This window comes from Tigriopus californicus, chromosome 6, assembly GCF_007210705.1.
Source record: "Tigriopus californicus strain San Diego chromosome 6, Tcal_SD_v2.1, whole genome shotgun sequence".
NCBI classification, from domain to species: domain Eukaryota; kingdom Metazoa; phylum Arthropoda; class Copepoda; order Harpacticoida; family Harpacticidae; genus Tigriopus; species Tigriopus californicus.
The window spans coordinates 13,359,829-13,377,781 of NC_081445.1; the positions used below are offsets into that span (position 1 = coordinate 13,359,829).

At 38.2% G+C, this 17,953-nt stretch overlaps 2 protein-coding genes and 1 long non-coding RNA gene across 4 annotated transcripts in view; 1 reads left to right on the plus strand and 2 right to left on the minus strand.

Annotated features, from left to right (window-relative positions):
• Positions 1-5,183: 5,183 nt before the first annotated feature.
• On the minus strand, positions 5,184-7,547 carry LOC131882303 (uncharacterized). Of its 2 annotated transcripts, none has more exons than XM_059229407.1 (4): positions 7,306-7,547; positions 7,113-7,239; positions 5,542-5,722; positions 5,184-5,471 (listed from the first exon to the last, which is right to left on the minus strand). In XM_059229407.1, exons 1-4 carry the CDS (start codon positions 7,427-7,429, stop codon positions 5,319-5,321), a joined length of 585 nt encoding a protein of 194 aa, XP_059085390.1. In that variant the 5' UTR covers positions 7,430-7,547; the 3' UTR covers positions 5,184-5,318. The 2 variants fall into 2 exon arrangements, with proteins under 2 accessions (XP_059085390.1, XP_059085389.1); XM_059229406.1 differs by having other exon boundaries at positions 7,113-7,245; positions 7,306-7,544.
• Positions 7,548-8,773: 1,226 nt separating this feature from the next.
• Positions 8,774-13,091, plus strand: LOC131882302 (chitin deacetylase 7-like). Its single transcript, XM_059229405.1, has 8 exons — positions 8,774-8,934; positions 9,006-9,127; positions 9,282-9,478; positions 10,458-10,576; positions 10,648-10,945; positions 11,007-11,156; positions 11,223-11,387; positions 12,913-13,091. Exons 1-8 carry the CDS (start codon positions 8,895-8,897, stop codon positions 13,061-13,063), a joined length of 1,242 nt encoding a protein of 413 aa, XP_059085388.1. The 5' UTR covers positions 8,774-8,894; the 3' UTR covers positions 13,064-13,091.
• LOC131882304 (uncharacterized) overlaps positions 12,504-17,953 on the minus strand; it is an 8,988-nt gene continuing 3,538 nt past the window's right edge. The window contains exons 2-3 of the long non-coding RNA XR_009373476.1: positions 14,414-14,740; positions 12,504-14,316 (exon numbers count right to left, since the gene is read on the minus strand). This is a non-coding gene — a long non-coding RNA (uncharacterized LOC131882304). The remainder of the gene's footprint in view (positions 14,317-14,413; positions 14,741-17,953) is intronic.

The window sequence follows — 17,953 nt, forward strand, 5'->3', positions numbered from 1 at the left end:
GGAACTTTATACCGCTGAAAACTGGTCCTTGTAAAAGAAAAGTGTTTGCATTTTGGAAAGAAAATCTGAGAATGCACAGTCCACATGTTAGAATCGAAAAAAGAATTTAGATGTTCTTTAAGAATTTGATTGCTGTAAAAGGTACAATCTCAACGTAAAGCTAAAATTGGCCCTAGTTTCACGTAAGAAAATCAGGTTTATACAGTATTTGAGGCTAGCCAACACGTTTTTGACATGCCACCGCAAGCTATGTCAAGTGTCTTTGAAAATGTAATTTGGTAACCTCATGTTCTACCCTCTCGTGATTATGCATTTGATCCGACCAATAGCTTTGATGTCAGAATTATGTTGTAATTGCAGTCGAAATAAAATTTGATTTAAATTTCGTCATTCTTGGTGGGATCATTGTTGTTCCTTGAAAACAATATGCACGGTCACCTCAGAAAAAGTTACCTATTCAATCCATTTCTCTTTTTGCATGAAGTGTGTTCAATTCTGGATTTCAAAAAGTGGACTTTGTCATCACTTTAAACTTGTGTACCTTTTAATGCCTGCTCGTTTGAAGAGTAGCTCGGGCAAACCCTTGCTCTTTTCTTCAGACTTGTTGGCATATTTTTGGAATGGCACAAGGATGCGTTCAACAGAAAAATCTCATTCGGGACTTTCAGATTCAAGTTATGTTCCTTGAGCATTTTGTTTCCCTTTAATATGTTCCTTAATATTCAACGACTTTTTTTTTCAGAGGAGTTCAAGATTTCTCCTTCTCCGGATCAGGAGCCAGGGACCCCTATAACTGGGTTCAGTTGGTCAACAATCGGTTGGAGAGTGTTCAAAGTCCTGGAGTGGCGCCATGTGGAGCTCCACTTGTCCCATTTACGATCACGACCGATTTAACCCTTCGATACTTCCTATTTGACGTGATAACGTTTTATAACTTAGGAGGTGCATTGCAATACATCGACGTTCAATAGCCATATTTTCAGGGCACCTATTGCTCAAAGCATAGGAAGTGATGGCGCAACTAACACTTGCTAAATTCCAACGTATCCTCAATTACAAAGGAAGGAAGGAAATTTTCGATTCCTTTGGCGACATTGAAAAATATCTTAGAAACAAATATTTTGCTCGGCACAAGTCTATCTTTTAAAAATAATGGAGAATCATCAATTTTTTCGGCCATTGCCAAATCACCAGGGTTGTCCCATTCATTTTCATAGCCTTTGTTATTTTGGCAATCGTAATTACGCGTTTTTCATTTACCTATATGAAACGACTAAACATCTTCAAAAATTTCTCATTTTACACGTGTGCACGATTTTTATCTTTTAATTGTTCCTCTACGTAGAGGAGTTTAAGTAAGATGAGATCTGATTTTATTAATATAATCAATTATTCTCTCTACGATAAAACATACCCCAATCAAATAAATAATGAACACAAGTGAATGCATTAGTGGAGCAAATATATTTTCTCCTAAAATTCCGATGACAATCAAGCTTACAATAAGTAAGAAATTTACAGACATTGGCTTGAATTACGTGTGCTTGCCAGACGGATTCTTTCCTAAGGCCCAGAATGCGTTGAAAAAAGTTTTCACAATGTAATTGATTCTTAATCTGCCATCGAAATGACACATCACAATAATATTTTTTTTTTGAAAAATAGTCGACTTCAACAACCAAAATGTTGACCTTGAAAATGACGATGGCCTTACAGCAAGAGTATATCTGAACACGTAAGGTATCTCATCTCGCAATCTGGCTTTAATGTGCGGGTCAAGTGGAAAATAAACATCACTATTTGTTCGCAAACCTCACAATCTTTATTGACGGGAACGATATGTCCGCGAGGCAATTTTTCAAACCAGTGCTGCCAAATTCTTCATCTATTCTTTGTTTTTTTCGGGTCAGATCTAGTGGTACTTTCTGACCTTGTTGTACTTCCTCATTTGCTGGACAAAACCGATGACTGTGGGAATAGACAGTTCTGCGATTTTCCGAACAGTATTGAAAGGTTATGCCCAAAGCATGATTCAAGCACCTCAAAAAGGTGAAGTAGGGTCAATGTAGATCAGTGTAGCGTACTCAAAATTTGTCAAAAACAGTTTCGTTGATTTAGAAAACGTACTGGTGGCTAACTATCACGTAAGTTTTTTATTGTTTTTGTTGTTTTATTCAAGGCCTCAGATAAGTGTAGAAAAAGTAACATAAAAAGACGATAGTTTGACAAATTTGTCTGGTATCCTCCCTTGTGTGAGGGCAGCACTTTTGCTATTTTCCATTCATTCGGTATGAATCCTAAAATAAGCGAAATATTTATCAAACGGCAAAGTGGGGTGGCAATTTCTGTCTTGATTTGTTTTAGAACTGTTGGATAGAGATGTAATGAGCCAAGAATTTTCGGGCTGGGCTGAGCCAAGAGGAAGGTGGCTCATTTCGAGCTGAGCTGGGTTGACAGTTTCCAGCTCACGAGCTGGGCTGGGCCAAAAAAGAAACAGGTTTCGAGCTGAGCTGGGTTGATCGGGTTGATATTTACTATTACTGTACTATTGACATAATTGAGACTCTTGCCTCCCTCCCTTGAGCGCTTCAATAATTTGAATTTGATATGCTTTCACAACTCGTTCAACGTTTCAGTACCACGTTCGAGTAAAGTTTTTGAAAGAAAGGAGGTACATGGCATGTTTTTGCCGTACAGTCTTTTTAATCATCCTCCAAAATATATCTCTATGCGCAGACAAGACATTTCGATTCAAACCAGTCTTTGCTTGTTTTTAATGTTCTTGATAATGTATCTCTTTGAATTCTTTTGTTCAATGTTTTATGGTCTTTTATGAAATCGTGACGCCAAAGTTTTGATAGTAGTTTCAATTTCTGATAAAATTGATAGCAAACAATTTTCTTCGTTTGAACTCCTAACTTAAGCTTGTTGCAACTAATAGTGGAACTTTCAAACACCAAAATATATTATGATTTGTTTAAACTCTCAGCTTTTAACATATTCATTTCCACTAGGCGTTTCAGTTAAGATTTATTGCTTTTGAAAGTGACAACCAAGAACGTTGTCCACCCTCACCCGGTAGTAGAACTGAAAATGATTCAGACCTACGTTAAGAGATGTCAGCCAAACCTTTTTCGTGAACGTAACAATTACCCCTCGGCGAGAACCTACCTAATCAAAACAGCAGTTATTGCTAAAGAGCGAAAACTAAATTTGATTCATTTACTGAAATTCCTTTTTGTGCACGTATGGGCTTCAACTTTTACTTTACGCTTTTACTTTACCTGACAAACACATTTGATGATTCATGATAAACCCGAACGATAGCCCACTGAATAACCCACCGCACGTGGGTTCGACGCTTACCTTGGACCAAAAAGATCAAGAATAAGAAGTGTTCCAAACGTCAGTAATTACTAATAGCATTTCGAAATATTCAAATTAACCCAAGCTACACCCACTTTGAAGTGTTTGCAAGTCATTTAAAAAAAGATTTGTGACCTTTCTTTTATCAAGGTTTTATTGCGGTTTCACCAAACTCTCGTACTACAAGATGGGGTACCAGGCAAATTCATTGAACAAATAGCGGAGTAGCAACCAAATTGCTGACTGTAACAGACCATTCATTGTCATGCATAATATTTCCTTGGCTTGTCTTTCATTTACAGACAAAAGTTGTCAAACTGATGTGGGCCATAGTTGAGCTCCGTCGAGTTCGGTCAGGGCTGAGGCATGGCCTCGTCGATTTCGAGCTGGGTTGTATCATAGCTCGTCGATTTCGAGCTGAGCTGTATCATAGCTCGACGATTTCGAGCTGGACTGAGCCAGAGTCTAAACCCAGCTCGAGGTGGTCTGGGCCAAATACGTTTCAACAGTTCGAGCTGGGCTGAGCTCCGGGCTAGCCCAGAGCTCAGCCTGTTGTCGAGTTTCGAGCTGGGTTCCAGCCCATTACATCTCTAGTCTGCGTCTATACTTGAGCCATTTCTCGTAACGACTGCTTTGAGGCCTCTACGGCGATTGATGGCATCCTGACTGATGGCGTCTGGGCCGAGTGTTTGAGGTCTGATTGTCCTCATGAAGAGACATGAAAAAGATGGAGATATAAAGAAGGTTGGTCTTGATGTTGGTCGAAGAACCATGTGGCTTTCTTAGGCCAGCACGAGAGTACTAAAACAAATTTGTCATTTTGGCAGTATTCTGGATTGGCGAATTGGAAGTTATGAATTGTCTGTCCCAGAGTTGAAAGGATTTTTGGTATTACGAAATCGGGGATCGAAAAACGCTCCAAGGAAATAGAGGTGAAAAGGAGACTAAAGAATAAAGGAGCAAGGCAAGTCGTTCGTGGAGTGGAGTACAGAAAGAGGAAAGACGAGTTTAAGGTAACAACACGAAAATATTTCCCCCTCCTCCCTACTGGGGGTGCAGTGTTTGACTCATTAATGAAGACCTCAAAACCTCCGTTTTACACCTCGAAATGCCACGTTACAGGGTGGATTTTAAAAGGTGTTACAGAATTTGCTTTGGCTACAGTGACTATATGGCTGTACCATTTACTTTCAAAAATTCGTGCCCCAATTGCCAACGGTATTCACTTTGCATTTAAACCATAGAGAAGACTTGTCAAGCAACAACTTTCAAGGGAAGGAAGCCAACGTGAGCAAGCCACTTCTAGGGATAGTGCGGAGCGTGCCATTTGTGAGGCTGGCAGTGGGTGTTTTCTGTAAATATTTTTGGCCAAGAGCGGCCAATTTGAGAAATCGTTTTTGCTCGCTCTGATAGGGAGGTCATGGAAAAGCCTGAATCTAGAATCTGGTGCATCTAGAGAAACTTTCAAAGAGGCAATACTTTTTTTTTCTTTTGTTTGTGACGTTTCATCCCGTCTGTGTATCAATTAACATCATGGTTTAAGAGAGGTAAATCAGATAAATTATTTCCTCCGTGTGTTCGGAATTCTGCCCAAAATGTTTCTATCCTTATACGCAAGAAGGTGGTGTGGTTAGCACTCTCTCTTTGAAAATGCGCCTTGGTGCGTCCTTCCATCGGCAAGATAGAGAAAAATCTGTGGGAAAAGCATTTAGATACATCTATGCTGTCCCTTGTCCTTTCATAGAGACAAGGATGGTTTTGTAAGATAGCAATGATCCTTCTTTAGAGCTTCAGCTCAAATAACCCGAAAATTGATATTGTTTGCCCTTTATAACTTTATTCTTTTGCTGATCGAACCGAGCATTTCAACGATAGAATCCAAAATAATGAAACATTTGCTTAGAGCGCATGGAGCTTAGGTAGCGAGATTCAGTTCCAATGGAATATCGCGCTCAAGGGCCAGATTCCTCAAATAGTACTGAGTCACGACCAATTTGTTCTAAAGACGTCGGAGAATCGTTAAAAGTCACCTTTTCTTCATTGTCTTCAGAACCATCTCCTCGCAAGTTGGACCTCAAAAACTCTCCAATGTCGGGTAGACCATCCTGAATTTTAAAAAGGATCAATCATTAATGTTGTAGGGCTCCTCAGGCTTCTAGGATTCTCGATTTCTACCTCTTCGTCATAGTAATCGTATTCATTGTCGTTGATCATTCCCAAGCAATCCTGGTATCTCGGAGTGGAACAGGCTTGGTAGGACCAATACAAACCGTTCACTCTAGAGGATTCCTTCTTGTCCAAACATGTGCTTCGACCAAAATCTCGCACATAGCACCACAGAGCATCCTTGTATTCTCTGAAAAAGGACAATTTGGTCGGATATTTTCTTCAGAAACCTTTGTTCTATCACAATTTTGTTGAACGGGGTATCAAGAAATCAGGTTCACGCAACCTCAACAATATTAGGAGGCTACTTGTTCAAAACATCATCCTTTTCATAGTTGTTACTTTAAGGACTCCCTGTTAAAAAGCAAAATAATTAGCCTAGCTTTTAATACAGACGAATCATAATTCCCATTTGGACAGATTTCGAGAGTCTTTGATCCTTATATGAAACTTCAAACTGCGACACCTTAAAGTATCCACGACGATATCACCTTAACCTTCCACGGTGTTCAAAAAGCCCTATCAAGTTTCCAGAGAAATTCCCAAACACAAATTGGCACTTTCTACCTCAAAAGGTCATAGGGAACAATTTTAACTTGATTGCTTTATGGAATTCTAGTCCACTTAAAAGACTTTCATACCTAAAAACATTATAAAAAACAAAAAAATTCAAAAACCTACTCCATGTAAATTAGGGGCACACTTAGTTAGCTCTTGAATGTTATTTACGATATCATCTATTTCATCGCTACTTGGTTATATCGGATTTAGTGGTCCAAATTTCATCGTTTTTAGCCCCAAAATGCCCCTGTAATATGTTAATTCAATTTCCCAAAGAATTAATATAGATTTTCACTATCGCAAAAATGAAAGATTATTTTTCCGTTTCTTGCATAATTTCAAATTAACTTAAAGCCTTGTGCAACCATATGAAAGTCCTCAAAAAGCAGCTTTGTAAAAGATTCTTTTAAATGCATCCAAGGTCAGTGATTTTTTCAATGCTTTAAGTGACTTTTTTTTTAAGTTTTAAGTGACATTACATGGCATATTTAGCTATTGTGAGACTATGTAACAAAAGGAAAAATAATCTTTCATTTTTGCGATAGTGAAAATCGATATTAATTCTTTGGGAAATTGAATTAACATATAACCTGGGCATTTTAGGGCTAAAAACGATGAAATTTGGACCGATAAATCCGATATAACCAAGTAGCGGTGACATAGATGATATCATAATTTATATTCAAGAGCTAACTAAATGTGCTCCCAACTTACATTGGGTAGGTTTTTGAAAATTTTAGTCTTTATAATGTTTTAATATGTTTATAGGGTTTTTTATGTGGACTAGAATTCCATAAAGCAATAAAATCAAAATTGTTCCCCATGATTTTCTGAGGGAGAAGAAGGCCAAGATGTGCTTAGGAATTTCCATCAAAGCTTTAAAGGGTATTTTTTCCATTGTGCTTCATTAACCGCTAAACTCTTCTCAATGGATTTAATCAGCCACACTCTCGTTCAAATTTCAGTATTTTAAAACCGTAGTTTGAAAGACGTAAATTTCATTTTACCGTATAACTTACTCCAAACAATTACCATAGGTATTATTTCCTTGGCGAAAAGTGTAATCGATGCATTGGCATTCGCAAGACTCTCGTGTCACTGAAGCCTGAGCTTTGGCCAAGGTTTCATTCTGGAGGCTGGTGTTTTCTGTCCCTAGGGAAGATAACAGTGAATCAAAGTTAAGTGGAAATCAAGGATTATCTTCAAACTTACCATCTTCGGTGAGAACTATCTTTTTGGTTTGAACACCATTTGTTTCGTTAATTGATCCAGGAAACATTACAAAACTAAGCGCAAGTTGCGGACAAAGAGCGAGAATTACTTTTAAACCTCTCATGGCTGACGGCAGATCGGTTTCAACTAACACCAGAATAAATCACGTTTGGTGGGCTCTTTGTCTCCGGAGTTTCTTCGCTTCATGCTTCCATGGTTCTTTCGTGGAGGTAATTTGCATGTTTTATGGTTTGGACCGGGTGAGTCAATATGAAGAGCTTTGTATTTATGGATATGGGAGAGGCCGTTTCAAGTGGCTTCATTCATTCAACCGGAAAGAGGGGAAAACCCACCACTCGCCGTATTTTCGCCGCTATTAATAAATCTGGTAATAACGACTTCCTGCGACTTTTGTCTTCAGTTGATGTTTTTATGTCATGAAATATTTATTATCTAGTTCTATTTTATTCCATGTAGACGACTAATGAAAAGTCGTGTCCTTAACTTTACTCTTCAGTTCGGAAAATTCTGAAATGCAGCCGCTCAAAACAGTCTTGAAATGGGAGTTTTTTCTAGGCCTGTTTTACAGGGACTAATCAAATTTATCATTTTTCAAGGCTGACTAATTTGTGATTTTTCCACGTTCTTTCAAGGAGATTCATTTAAAGGAAATCTTCGACATTGAGGGCCTCATTTCCACATAGCATGGACTTACAAAATTTAAACTTTCCACCACATCAGTATTTTACGAGATTGCTTTCATTCCATAATAATATTTCTCGAGTTGCTCTTTATTGCAGGTATAAAGCGAAAAAAGATCAAAGATCAAGAATAGAGCAATGCCTCGGCCAAGCATTTTTGAGGGGTTATTTTTTTTTGTTATTGAAAAATCAAAGACTGTCTGCGCTTGTTAAAAACCGTCTTTAGGTTTTAGGTACAGTTTATTCAAATGAGAGCATAACAAAACTATTCTCTAGACATTGTATTTACAAAATAACATTCCTATGGACAAAAACGTCCAAACACAAATATGATGTAGAATGATGTATCTGGTTTTTCCGCTCAGGAAGATTTTGAGTATAAGTGACGACATTCATTGTTTGTGTTTAGTCAGCAAAGCTTAAAACTACAGAAGAGAGTACAATGAGGTAGCGCGTCCAGTTACAACCTGAATCGATTCTTTTTGGATTCAATAAAGATAATGGAAACAAGTAAGTTGATGTGCTGCTGGTTTTCGATGAGAGTGAATGTATTTTTCACACTTCTTCTAGAATAATCAATATTTGTGTTAACTCCTTTTTCAAAATCTTAAAGCTTAAAAAGTCATCGTAAGTAATGCTTAGAGGCTGAAGCATTTTCTGAATAAAGTGGTCAAGCTGTGCCAATCTTATTATCCAATCCTCTTGATAAAGTTACCCTCGGACAAGATAACAAAGATAAAGCAGTCTTGACCATGATGTTCTCAACCTAAGGCGTCATTTCCTCCGAACTCTTTACAAAGATAGTGCCTAAAAGAGACTAGATAGGCCGTGACTCACGAATGAGAGAGAGCATTCCTCTTATTAGCTTTGATCAATACGCACTCAAAAATGTGGCACACATGCAGCTTAACTATCGTTACTCTTTTGGGTAAGTTCTTGCACAAAAATACATGTTATATCAAACTGATATTTTATATAAACATATTTTTTTAATATAAGGGTTACTTGTCATCGTTCAACCCCAAGAGCTAGCCAAACCGTGCGATGTAACACACTGTGATCTGCCAGATTGTCGATGTTCCAACACAATTCCACCTTTGGAGGAAAAGAAAATTCCACAAGTGAGTTTGTTGTCTCTGAATACAATCAGGGTTTCCTTGTTCTTTAATTTAACCAGAACGTTTGAGGATAGTAATTTCGGACATGTCTAGACTCATTCTAATAATAATGTGTTCGATAATCGGCATAATTAAAATAAGATCTGTTTTGATCTAGATCGTTCATTTGACCTTCAATGAGGCGGTTACCAGTACCTCAGAGCGCTTTTTCGAGCAACTCTTCACCGGAGAGTACAAGAACCCGAATGGTTGTAACATCAGAGGAACGCATTATGTTAGCCATGAATACTCAGATTACTCCCTGGTTCACACTTACTGGTCGCGAGGTCATGAAATTGGGAGCATATCTATTTCGTAAGTAACTCATATATTTCGAGTAATTTTCAAGGAGCGATTGCCCTTTTGTCTGGGACTTTGATCGTGAACCAATTATAGTATATCATCAGTGCCTTGTCCAATTGAATTTATAGGAAACGAAGTTGCAAGCAACCTAAATGCAGACGACGTCCAATTTTATGTCAACTATGAACCATTAAAAGGCTACTAATGCTAAAAACAAATCCCATCTCAATCACATTTACACAAACCTTGTAATTTCATACGATTCTAATGTTTTATCCTATTTTCTATATTAAGATGACCATGGTTTGATTTCATAGTTGAAAAAATTCCAGTTGAAAATTAGTCATTGGAAAGTGAAAAGAGATACAAACTTATTATCATGTTTACTTGTCAAATTACAGAATGAAAATAATCACTAGCTAGAAAAGGTTTCATGAAAGTAGCGCAAGTTCTTGAATAAAAAACGAAGCAAAGGAGAGAAAGATTTGACATAAATGTCATTGATTCGATAAATCTCTCAATTACAGGGTGTTGCTCTTCGATTTGCCAGCATTTAAGCTGATGAAACCGGGTCAAGAACCTACTACAAAAAAATCCACGATTATCTAAATGAGACATGTTTATTACCTTCCTTATTAGATATTGATATTCAATGCGGCCGCCTTCGGCAACAAATCAAAGCTAGATAAGGTCTAGGAAAAGCCGATAAGCATTTCGATCAACCCGGCTGATCGATGTCCCGTTCTTAATCCTTCTTGATAGTTTTGTGAGACAATTAAAATCTCTCCATCCTCAATTTCTCCCACAGTGGTATACCAGAGAATTACAATCTTGGCAATTGGGTGGGTCAGGTCTGTTAAGACCAGATATCTTGGTCTTATAACCGAGAGCAAGTCTTGCTGAAGAAGTAATTGCTCCTTCCTATGAATGTCCACGACCCCTTGTTGTGTACTGTATGACAATATAAACTTGCTTTTTTTTAATATTCTAGCCATGAAAATAACGTAACATATTGGCAACTTATCAACGAAACAGGATGGGCTCTCGAAATGGACGGAATGCGAGACATCTTGAGCGGAATGGCTAACGTTCCAATCGATGAAATACAAGGTAAAAGACCGAATCTGTATAGGTTGCATCTCAGATTCTTAATCATCATTGGTTGCTGTTTGGCCTTCAAGGGATTCGATCTCCAGACCTTCAGAATGGCGGGAACGCTCAGTTCAAGATGATGAAGGACTACGGCTTTCTGTACGATTCTTCGTTGCCCACTGAAGAATTTGCTTTTGTAAACATGGATCGCGCCCTTTGGCCATACACGTTCGACTATTTGAGCATCCAGGACTGCCAAATTGAGCCGTGCTTGAATCAATCCTTCCCTGGAATTTGGGAATATCCTATCTTGATGTTAGAAGACTCCAGAGATACATTTGGAAATGGACAAGGCGAGCCTTGCTCGTTCTTTGGAGCTTGTCAAGGGTATGAATATCAACATCCAGGTACACCCCAAATTGTCTTCTTTCAACGGGTTTACTCACAGATATCCCGACCCTGATCCAAAACACATATTTGTTATGTTGAAGAAGAACTTTGACAGAGTTTACAATGGTAATCGAGCACCATTTGGGCTTCACGCTCAAACAGCTTTCTTCGTGGAGCCTCAAACGTGGATGTTCGACGGATATGTCATGTAGGTGCATAGGAATAACAATTTTCCCCAAAAAACCTCTTAAAATGGCCCAAGTGTGTATTTTAGGTTCGTTCAGTACTTGGCGGCCCTTGAGGATGTTTACATCGTGCCCGTGATTGATGGGTTAAAATTCGTGCAAAACCCCGTGGCATTAGAGGAAGCTGCCACATATGAACCATTCGGTTGCGACAATTTTCCCAAGCCATTTGATTGCTTGGCTAAGTCTTGCCGGTGAGTTGGTAGTTGGAACTTTAGGGTGCGAGGTATGCGGTTTTACATTTTCAAAAACTTTGAAATTTTTGGCCGATTCCGACCTCGCCTTGCAGAGGGATAAAAGCGAAAATGGAGTTTAAGTTGGATGGCTTATATGATGTGCCTCCCCAGCCATCCCAATCCTGAGTTTTATGCAAATGGTTGAGTATTTTAAAAGCTGGATCAATCTTTCGATTCTTATTGAAAGTGTAAAGCCGCATGCCAAGCACCCTGTAAATGTTTCCCAACCCATAATGTTCACCTTCTTTAGTGATGTTAATTGTTCTTTAACCTCATTAATATTTTGACAAATTTTCAATATTTTTTTCAATATTTAAAGGAGCAAGAAATTTTGTAGGAACAATTCATTATCATTGTTTGATCCAAATACTTCAACGAAACTCTGACGCCAAAATAAAAAGCTAAATGATATTGATAAACAAACACAAGACATAGTAATGCATTAACCTTGTTTTACAAGATACAAGTACAACTACAATTTGTGGGGGGAAATTTGTAATCAATATCAACTTTAAGGCACTTTGTTCCCATTGCAATATCATTTCAAAACCATATTTGGTTCATGGCTAATGTAGGGGAACGAAATCTGATCAAAAAGGAACCATTTTCTGGATTTTTTCAATGTTCACATCTTGCCTCAAAAAGTCCAAGTCAATAACAATGGGTTCCCATTTTTCCGAAAAACATGTTGCATAAAAATCGGTAAAAAAAAAGATTCTTTCACCAAGAAAAACATTAGTTAATTTGGAAGCTATCATTAAAATAAATCGTATTTTCTTTTATCTTTAATGATGAAAGATGTGCTAAAAAAGTCCGTTTGTGGCATGTCAAACATAACTAATGATTCAAAGACAATGCCCCACTTTTTGGTATTAAAGCCACTTGACCCTTGCTTTTATTGACAAATGATGTCAGGCATGTGTGATATCCCGGTGATGAGCATGTTGCTCATGCTCTTTGAATAATAATGTTAATTCTAGTCATGTATATAAATGTGTACAAGTCAGCAATAAAGTCAGTCACCAAGCATACACAACAGCATGTGAGACAGAAAAGACAGTTTCATTTTGGCTTATTTTGCAAGCAGTAGTACTCACAGTGACGGGATGCAGCATTTGTCAGTTACTCACGATAGTGTTACGTTCATTGGTTCAGATTTTGGCCTGATCAATTCCATGTAGCTTTTTGTAATACTTGGAGCAATTTACAGCAGCTTGATGGTAATTGATGTGTCCAAAAAACTCGAATGATATCCTTAACTGTGGACAATTTGACCTTTTATGATGCCCTCTGTCATTTTGATAAACATGCAAATTGCAGGGTTGCACCCTTTGAAACCATCAATTATAGTTTCAATCTGTGTTGTCCTGAAATTTGCTTATTTCGCTCCCTTCGATGTTCGATATAAAAAATTACATTGACAAAAATTGAAAACAAACAAGGCCTTCTCAATTCAATCTAAAATGCTTTATTTTTCTTTTAGATATGCAGAGGACAGTCTTCCTCCTACTATGCAAGGTAGTGGTGAGAAATATATGACAACCTGTCATGAGTGTCCAAAGAAATACCCGTGGTTAGGAAATCCTCAAGGGCTAGAGGATGAGGAATATATGAATCCGAATGACTTGTATTAAGATAAAATACATGTTTTATACACATTGATTAGATGGATAGCATTACAAGTTCGACAAAGGTTCACGTCCAGTGTGCTTAATTAGTCAGATGTAGCATATATCATATATCATTTGTCATTTCTTCATATTCTTCACACCATTTTCTTGTGACCAGCCATGGCAATTTCAAAAAGCAATACGATACCACCAGCAAATGTTCCACATGCCAAAAGTATTATAGGGGTCCACAACATTTCCATGCTCATCCTCAAATTCTCCGACGATTCATGCTGAGAACCAACCGATGTGGAAGGTAGAGCTATAATAGGAATAGGTTTGTTGAGGAATTTTTGAAATAGGCCAACTTCTTGGTACATGGTGAACAGGTGGTTGATATCGGGTGTATAAGGGGAATATTTCTTAAATCGCATCGACATATAGAAATTGTACAGCCCATCATTGGAGATCCTCAAATTGGGAAAACCCAACGTCTTTTGAAACAAATAAGAGTAAAGGACATTTTCGTCGCTGGATAGGTAGGCATCTCCATTGTTAAGGACGGCTGCTTCTACATGAGGTTCCAGAATCCCATCCTCTTGAACTGAGGAAAACCAACCATCTTTTTTGTCTACACTGTCCAGAACCTTATCAAAAGCTGGAGAGACCTCAAATTGGCAGAGAAAAATGAAGAGGATATTCACATGAACAAATTTATCATATTTGAGGATATCCTCATGATTGTTGATTTCCGGTTCCAACCCTGGTGCAATCAAATTGGTTCTAAGATTGGACATGTAGAAGCTCACCATTAGGAGGGCAAACAGCGACCACAAAAGGGCTAACATTTTTCCTAAACACACAAAGTAACTTGTTTACCGTCGATCAATATCAAATAGATTTCACGTCACTTTACCAGCAGACCAAGACGGAAACCAATTGATTTTATAGGGCTCGACGAACGTGGTAAACGTGAGTAAAAAGAAGTCAATCGGGTTTCCGGGGTTATTGTATAATGTCTTGTCCTTCAGCTCGAATTTATAAACCTGAAACATGGTCTGAAAAGTGACCGAGAAACAAGTCAGGGCGATGAACACTCCAATCCAACTAAACATATCGAATCCTTTGATGACATTCCCAAAAGACACTGTCTTTCTGGGCACCCTGGTCACATATCTGAGTTGCGAGAATAAAAGGAAATGGGACAGGTCGAAAAATATGCTATTGTGGTAAGCCAATAATCCCGGGATTGCTGCTTGAAGCTCTCCCCGGAATACCTGAAACATATTGAAATCGATTCAATAATCGAACGGCATTAGGAAGCTGGCATACTCTGAATGGGTAGACTTTTAATCACTTATGAATAATCCTTACCCGTGCTAAATTATGAGTTGCATTTGAATTTGTTGTGTCCACTCTTCCTGCTTCACCAACATGAAATTCCAATTTCATGTGATATTTCTCTGCCACGAGCTTCATTGCTTCGGCATCTGTCCCAGCGACAGAATTATCCCTCTTATCAACAAAAATATTGGGCAGAAGTCCATAATAACCCACTTTGAATGACTGCTTGTATAATAGTGGCAAGCAGTTTTCTCCTCTTAAACCAAATGGGTAAAGGAAGTTTTTCCCAACTTGCCAATAGTTCTCATTAAAGCGCCAATAACTGGACTCCATGCGACCACAATAAACGTGAATATGCTAAGAAGAAACAAATATACCTATATCATACGGGCAGAGTGGTCATCAGGAACTGGGACAAGGTCAACATTGGACAATTCAAAAACAAATAAATTGACTGAGGATGAGTTAAAGCCGCTTTCAATGTTCTCCTTGGCCTTTCACATTTTTTTGCAGAATTAGTTACTGCTACAGTGAATAGAATTTTTAGTAGTTTCAGATGAAATATTTTTTATTTTATTTTATCTAACTATAAATTCTTAAATTGTCTGATCTAACAACGAACTAGAGTTGGACGATCTGACTAGCCCTTGAATACTATATAGTATAAAACAGTATAAGTTTGATCAGGAAAACCTTGTCCAAGTGCGACTTATATCCTGCTACTGGATCAACGCCTATACGAATATTTGAAGGCAGCAAATTAAACAATGAAGGAGCCCGAGAAAGAAGAAAAGTGGACTTCATTGTTCGAACTAGCCTAGATTCTCGAGGGCTTGAAGGTGCTCTCAAAACACACGTTAAGCCTCTACGCTCACTCCAATAGACCCTAAAACCCGGGCTTTGTTTTCTGTTTCGGACCTCCCGAGAAATTTTGAAATGTATCAAGGGTATTGGTCGATGAGCGAAAAAAAGGATTGGGTTGGGACAAAGCCCATGAATGCTTTTGAGAGCCCTTTCGTGCTTTCTTTGAATAATGCATGTACAACCCTAACCTTTCTATCCTTGGCAATACGAGAGCTCCCTCACACCTTAAATGTTCCCGGTACATCACTTATTTTACATTTGTTCTTTGGACTTGCCGGACCTTTTGCAAACCTGCTGAAATCATTGAAGCCCAAAGGGGTGAAGCATATTCAAGATGTGGCTGAAGAATCGACTTGTACAGATCAACTTGTACTATCTCTGGGCTTAAACGTGCGATATATCCAATCACACATTTGAAAGGCTTTACCCACCTTCAACTGTTAATGCTTTTCGAACTTTTCGTGATTTCAAAGGACTACACCTACGTATATCCTTCATGAAGGGGACTTGCTCAATATCTTTACCTACATTATCTATGAGAGGAGTGCTCAAAGGAGTTGATCCAAAGGTCATTGAGCGAAACTTCGTACCGTTCAAGGCCATATCACTCATACTCTCTTTTATTACTCATATTACCTCTTCTATGGCATTCAATTGCATATATTTGTTCGATCCGTAGCAAATTCAGCTACTAATTTTTTCTTCAAACCAACATTTAGATTGGAGTTAAGGACACTCTCATGCCAAAGCTCTGCCTGATGGAAGATGGCGTTTGTTTGAGAGTAACAGTAAGCTGTTTTTTGTGTTTCTGTACATGGAACAAGCCCCTTTACACCATAATCGCCCTTAATGCCCTTGGTTTTGAAATATCAGCCATAAACTTATGACCATAACTCCTGATCAACCCTCCATTCAAGGATTAGTCAAATCCCCAGGCTCTAACTCGTCCTCCTTGGATAAGGCTTTTTCTCAAGTTTGTTACCAGAAAAGGTTCGAAAAATGTTATATTAATCAAAAACTGCGATGGTGCTTTGGTCGGATTCATAGTCGGAAAAATCTGGGACAAAAGACAACACTTTCTTTGCCATCACTGGCCACCCGCATAGTACAAAAATACTCACAAAGCCTGAATTTCCAGTTCTCTCAATGATTACGGCAGGTCTTTCCCACTTCCTCAAGTCGAGTGTCGAAACATTTCCAGTAAAGAAAGCATTGGAATGAATGTTCCTTTCAAGAAGAGTTTTCACACTTCCAAGTGGGAAACCTGTTTTGCTGCCAAGATGGATAATGGCCACGACACACCAAGTGGTTTTATGAATAAAATCGGCAAATTTAGCTGGGTCAAGCTCATGATTGGTGAGATCAACGGAGATAAAACTTGCTTCTGGACTTTGTAGCGGCACATTCGAAAGAATAGTGCAATCATTCAATCCCGAGCTCAATCTAACTTGCTCCAGGATATCCTGACTTAATGTCTCTAAATGATCCAGAAACATTTTGTCGACTGCCCAAGGGAAGGTTCTATTTCACCAAGGCGTCAAATTTTGTCGTCGTAAAAAGAGCAAAATTTGTCGCCTTAATCTTGGCCTTTATATTCTTGCTGACATTTGAATACGGTGAAAGATAATACTCTGAGGATCTTAAGATAGAAAGAGGAGGGGTTTGATGTCAGGACCAACTTGAATGGTCCACGCACGCAATTGCCATTTTAAACCAAACGTTGAGGTGACAATTTTCTCAGATTTTTGATGGACATTTTTTCTTCCCTTGAAAATAATTGCAATCTGCATCTTAACGAAAATTCACCCTCATCGGTTTTTGCCGGACGGTAAATCTAAGTTACACTTAAATGTACTTATAGTAGGTGTTGCATTTTAATTCAATTTGCATTACTAATTTAAAAACTTTGAAAGAAATTTAAGTGCTATATAATGTAGAAGCATAGCCTTGTTACCTTTCCCATTACGCATCGTTGGCGGATCAAAAAGTTTAAAGAAGTCACAAGAAACATATATGCTAAATGTTATATCTTGAATTACTCCTTAGGATTTTATTCCGACTGGTGTTAATGAAGTCCACAAAAAAGAAGAAAGAAAAGTTGGAGTATAAGATAGAAACATGATCTATTATATTAAGCTTTCCCGCTATACCTTTGTCTGGTCAATCATGCTCATCAAACCAAAGTTCCGAAACTAACCTTCAAGCTGCAGCTACTAACAAAAATAGCTGTTGTTGAAGGTGAGCTAATAATTGGACAAGGCATGAACCTGAACTTTTGGGAAATAGGGTCTTGGAGAGCAATGGGCCATCTCTTGTTTTCAGGTGTCTCAACTTGTTCAAATGTGCGATGATACAATATATTTAGCGGTTATTATGAGACACAAACAAGAGGACGTTATAACTTACAAGCATTACTTTCTATTTTTTTTTGGTGCGGACTTCCTTACCGCTACCGGGATTGGAATCCCAGCACTTCAAGACGAGAAGATTATTTATTATACTTGACTTTTATTTATATATATTATTTGATCGACCAACGAATTCGAGTTGGCTGATCTGGCTAATCCTTGAATATAAGGTTGATCCGGAATTTTAGTCAAAAACTTGTCCAAGTCTGACTTAAATCTTGCTACTGGATCAACCCCTACATAAACCCTATTGAGGGCAGCAAATTGAACAATGAAGGAGCCCGAGACCCGAGAAAGA

What these genes read in the sequence shown, in the direction of transcription:
- LOC131882303 (XM_059229406.1), bottom strand. Translation starts at nt 7,429, where the DNA reads ATGAGAGGTTTAAAAGTAATTCTCGCTCTTTGTCCGCAACTTGCGCTT. An exon ending in ACCTATGGTAATTGTTTGGA is followed by an intron (nt 5,723 to 7,112) that starts GTAAGTTATACG and finishes GTCCTTTTTCAG; the next exon opens with AGAATACAAGGATGCTCTGT. An exon ending in ACGATTACTATGACGAAGAG is followed by an intron (nt 5,472 to 5,541) that starts GTAGAAATCGAG and finishes TTTAAAATTCAG; the next exon opens with GATGGTCTACCCGACATTGG.
- LOC131882302 (XM_059229405.1), top strand. Translation starts at nt 8,895, where the DNA reads ATGTGGCACACATGCAGCTTAACTATCGTTACTCTTTTGG. An exon ending in AACTATCGTTACTCTTTTGG is followed by an intron (nt 8,935 to 9,005) that starts GTAAGTTCTTGC and finishes TTTTAATATAAG; the next exon opens with GGTTACTTGTCATCGTTCAA. An exon ending in ATTGGGAGCATATCTATTTC is followed by an intron (nt 9,479 to 10,457) that starts GTAAGTAACTCA and finishes TTAATATTCTAG; the next exon opens with CCATGAAAATAACGTAACAT.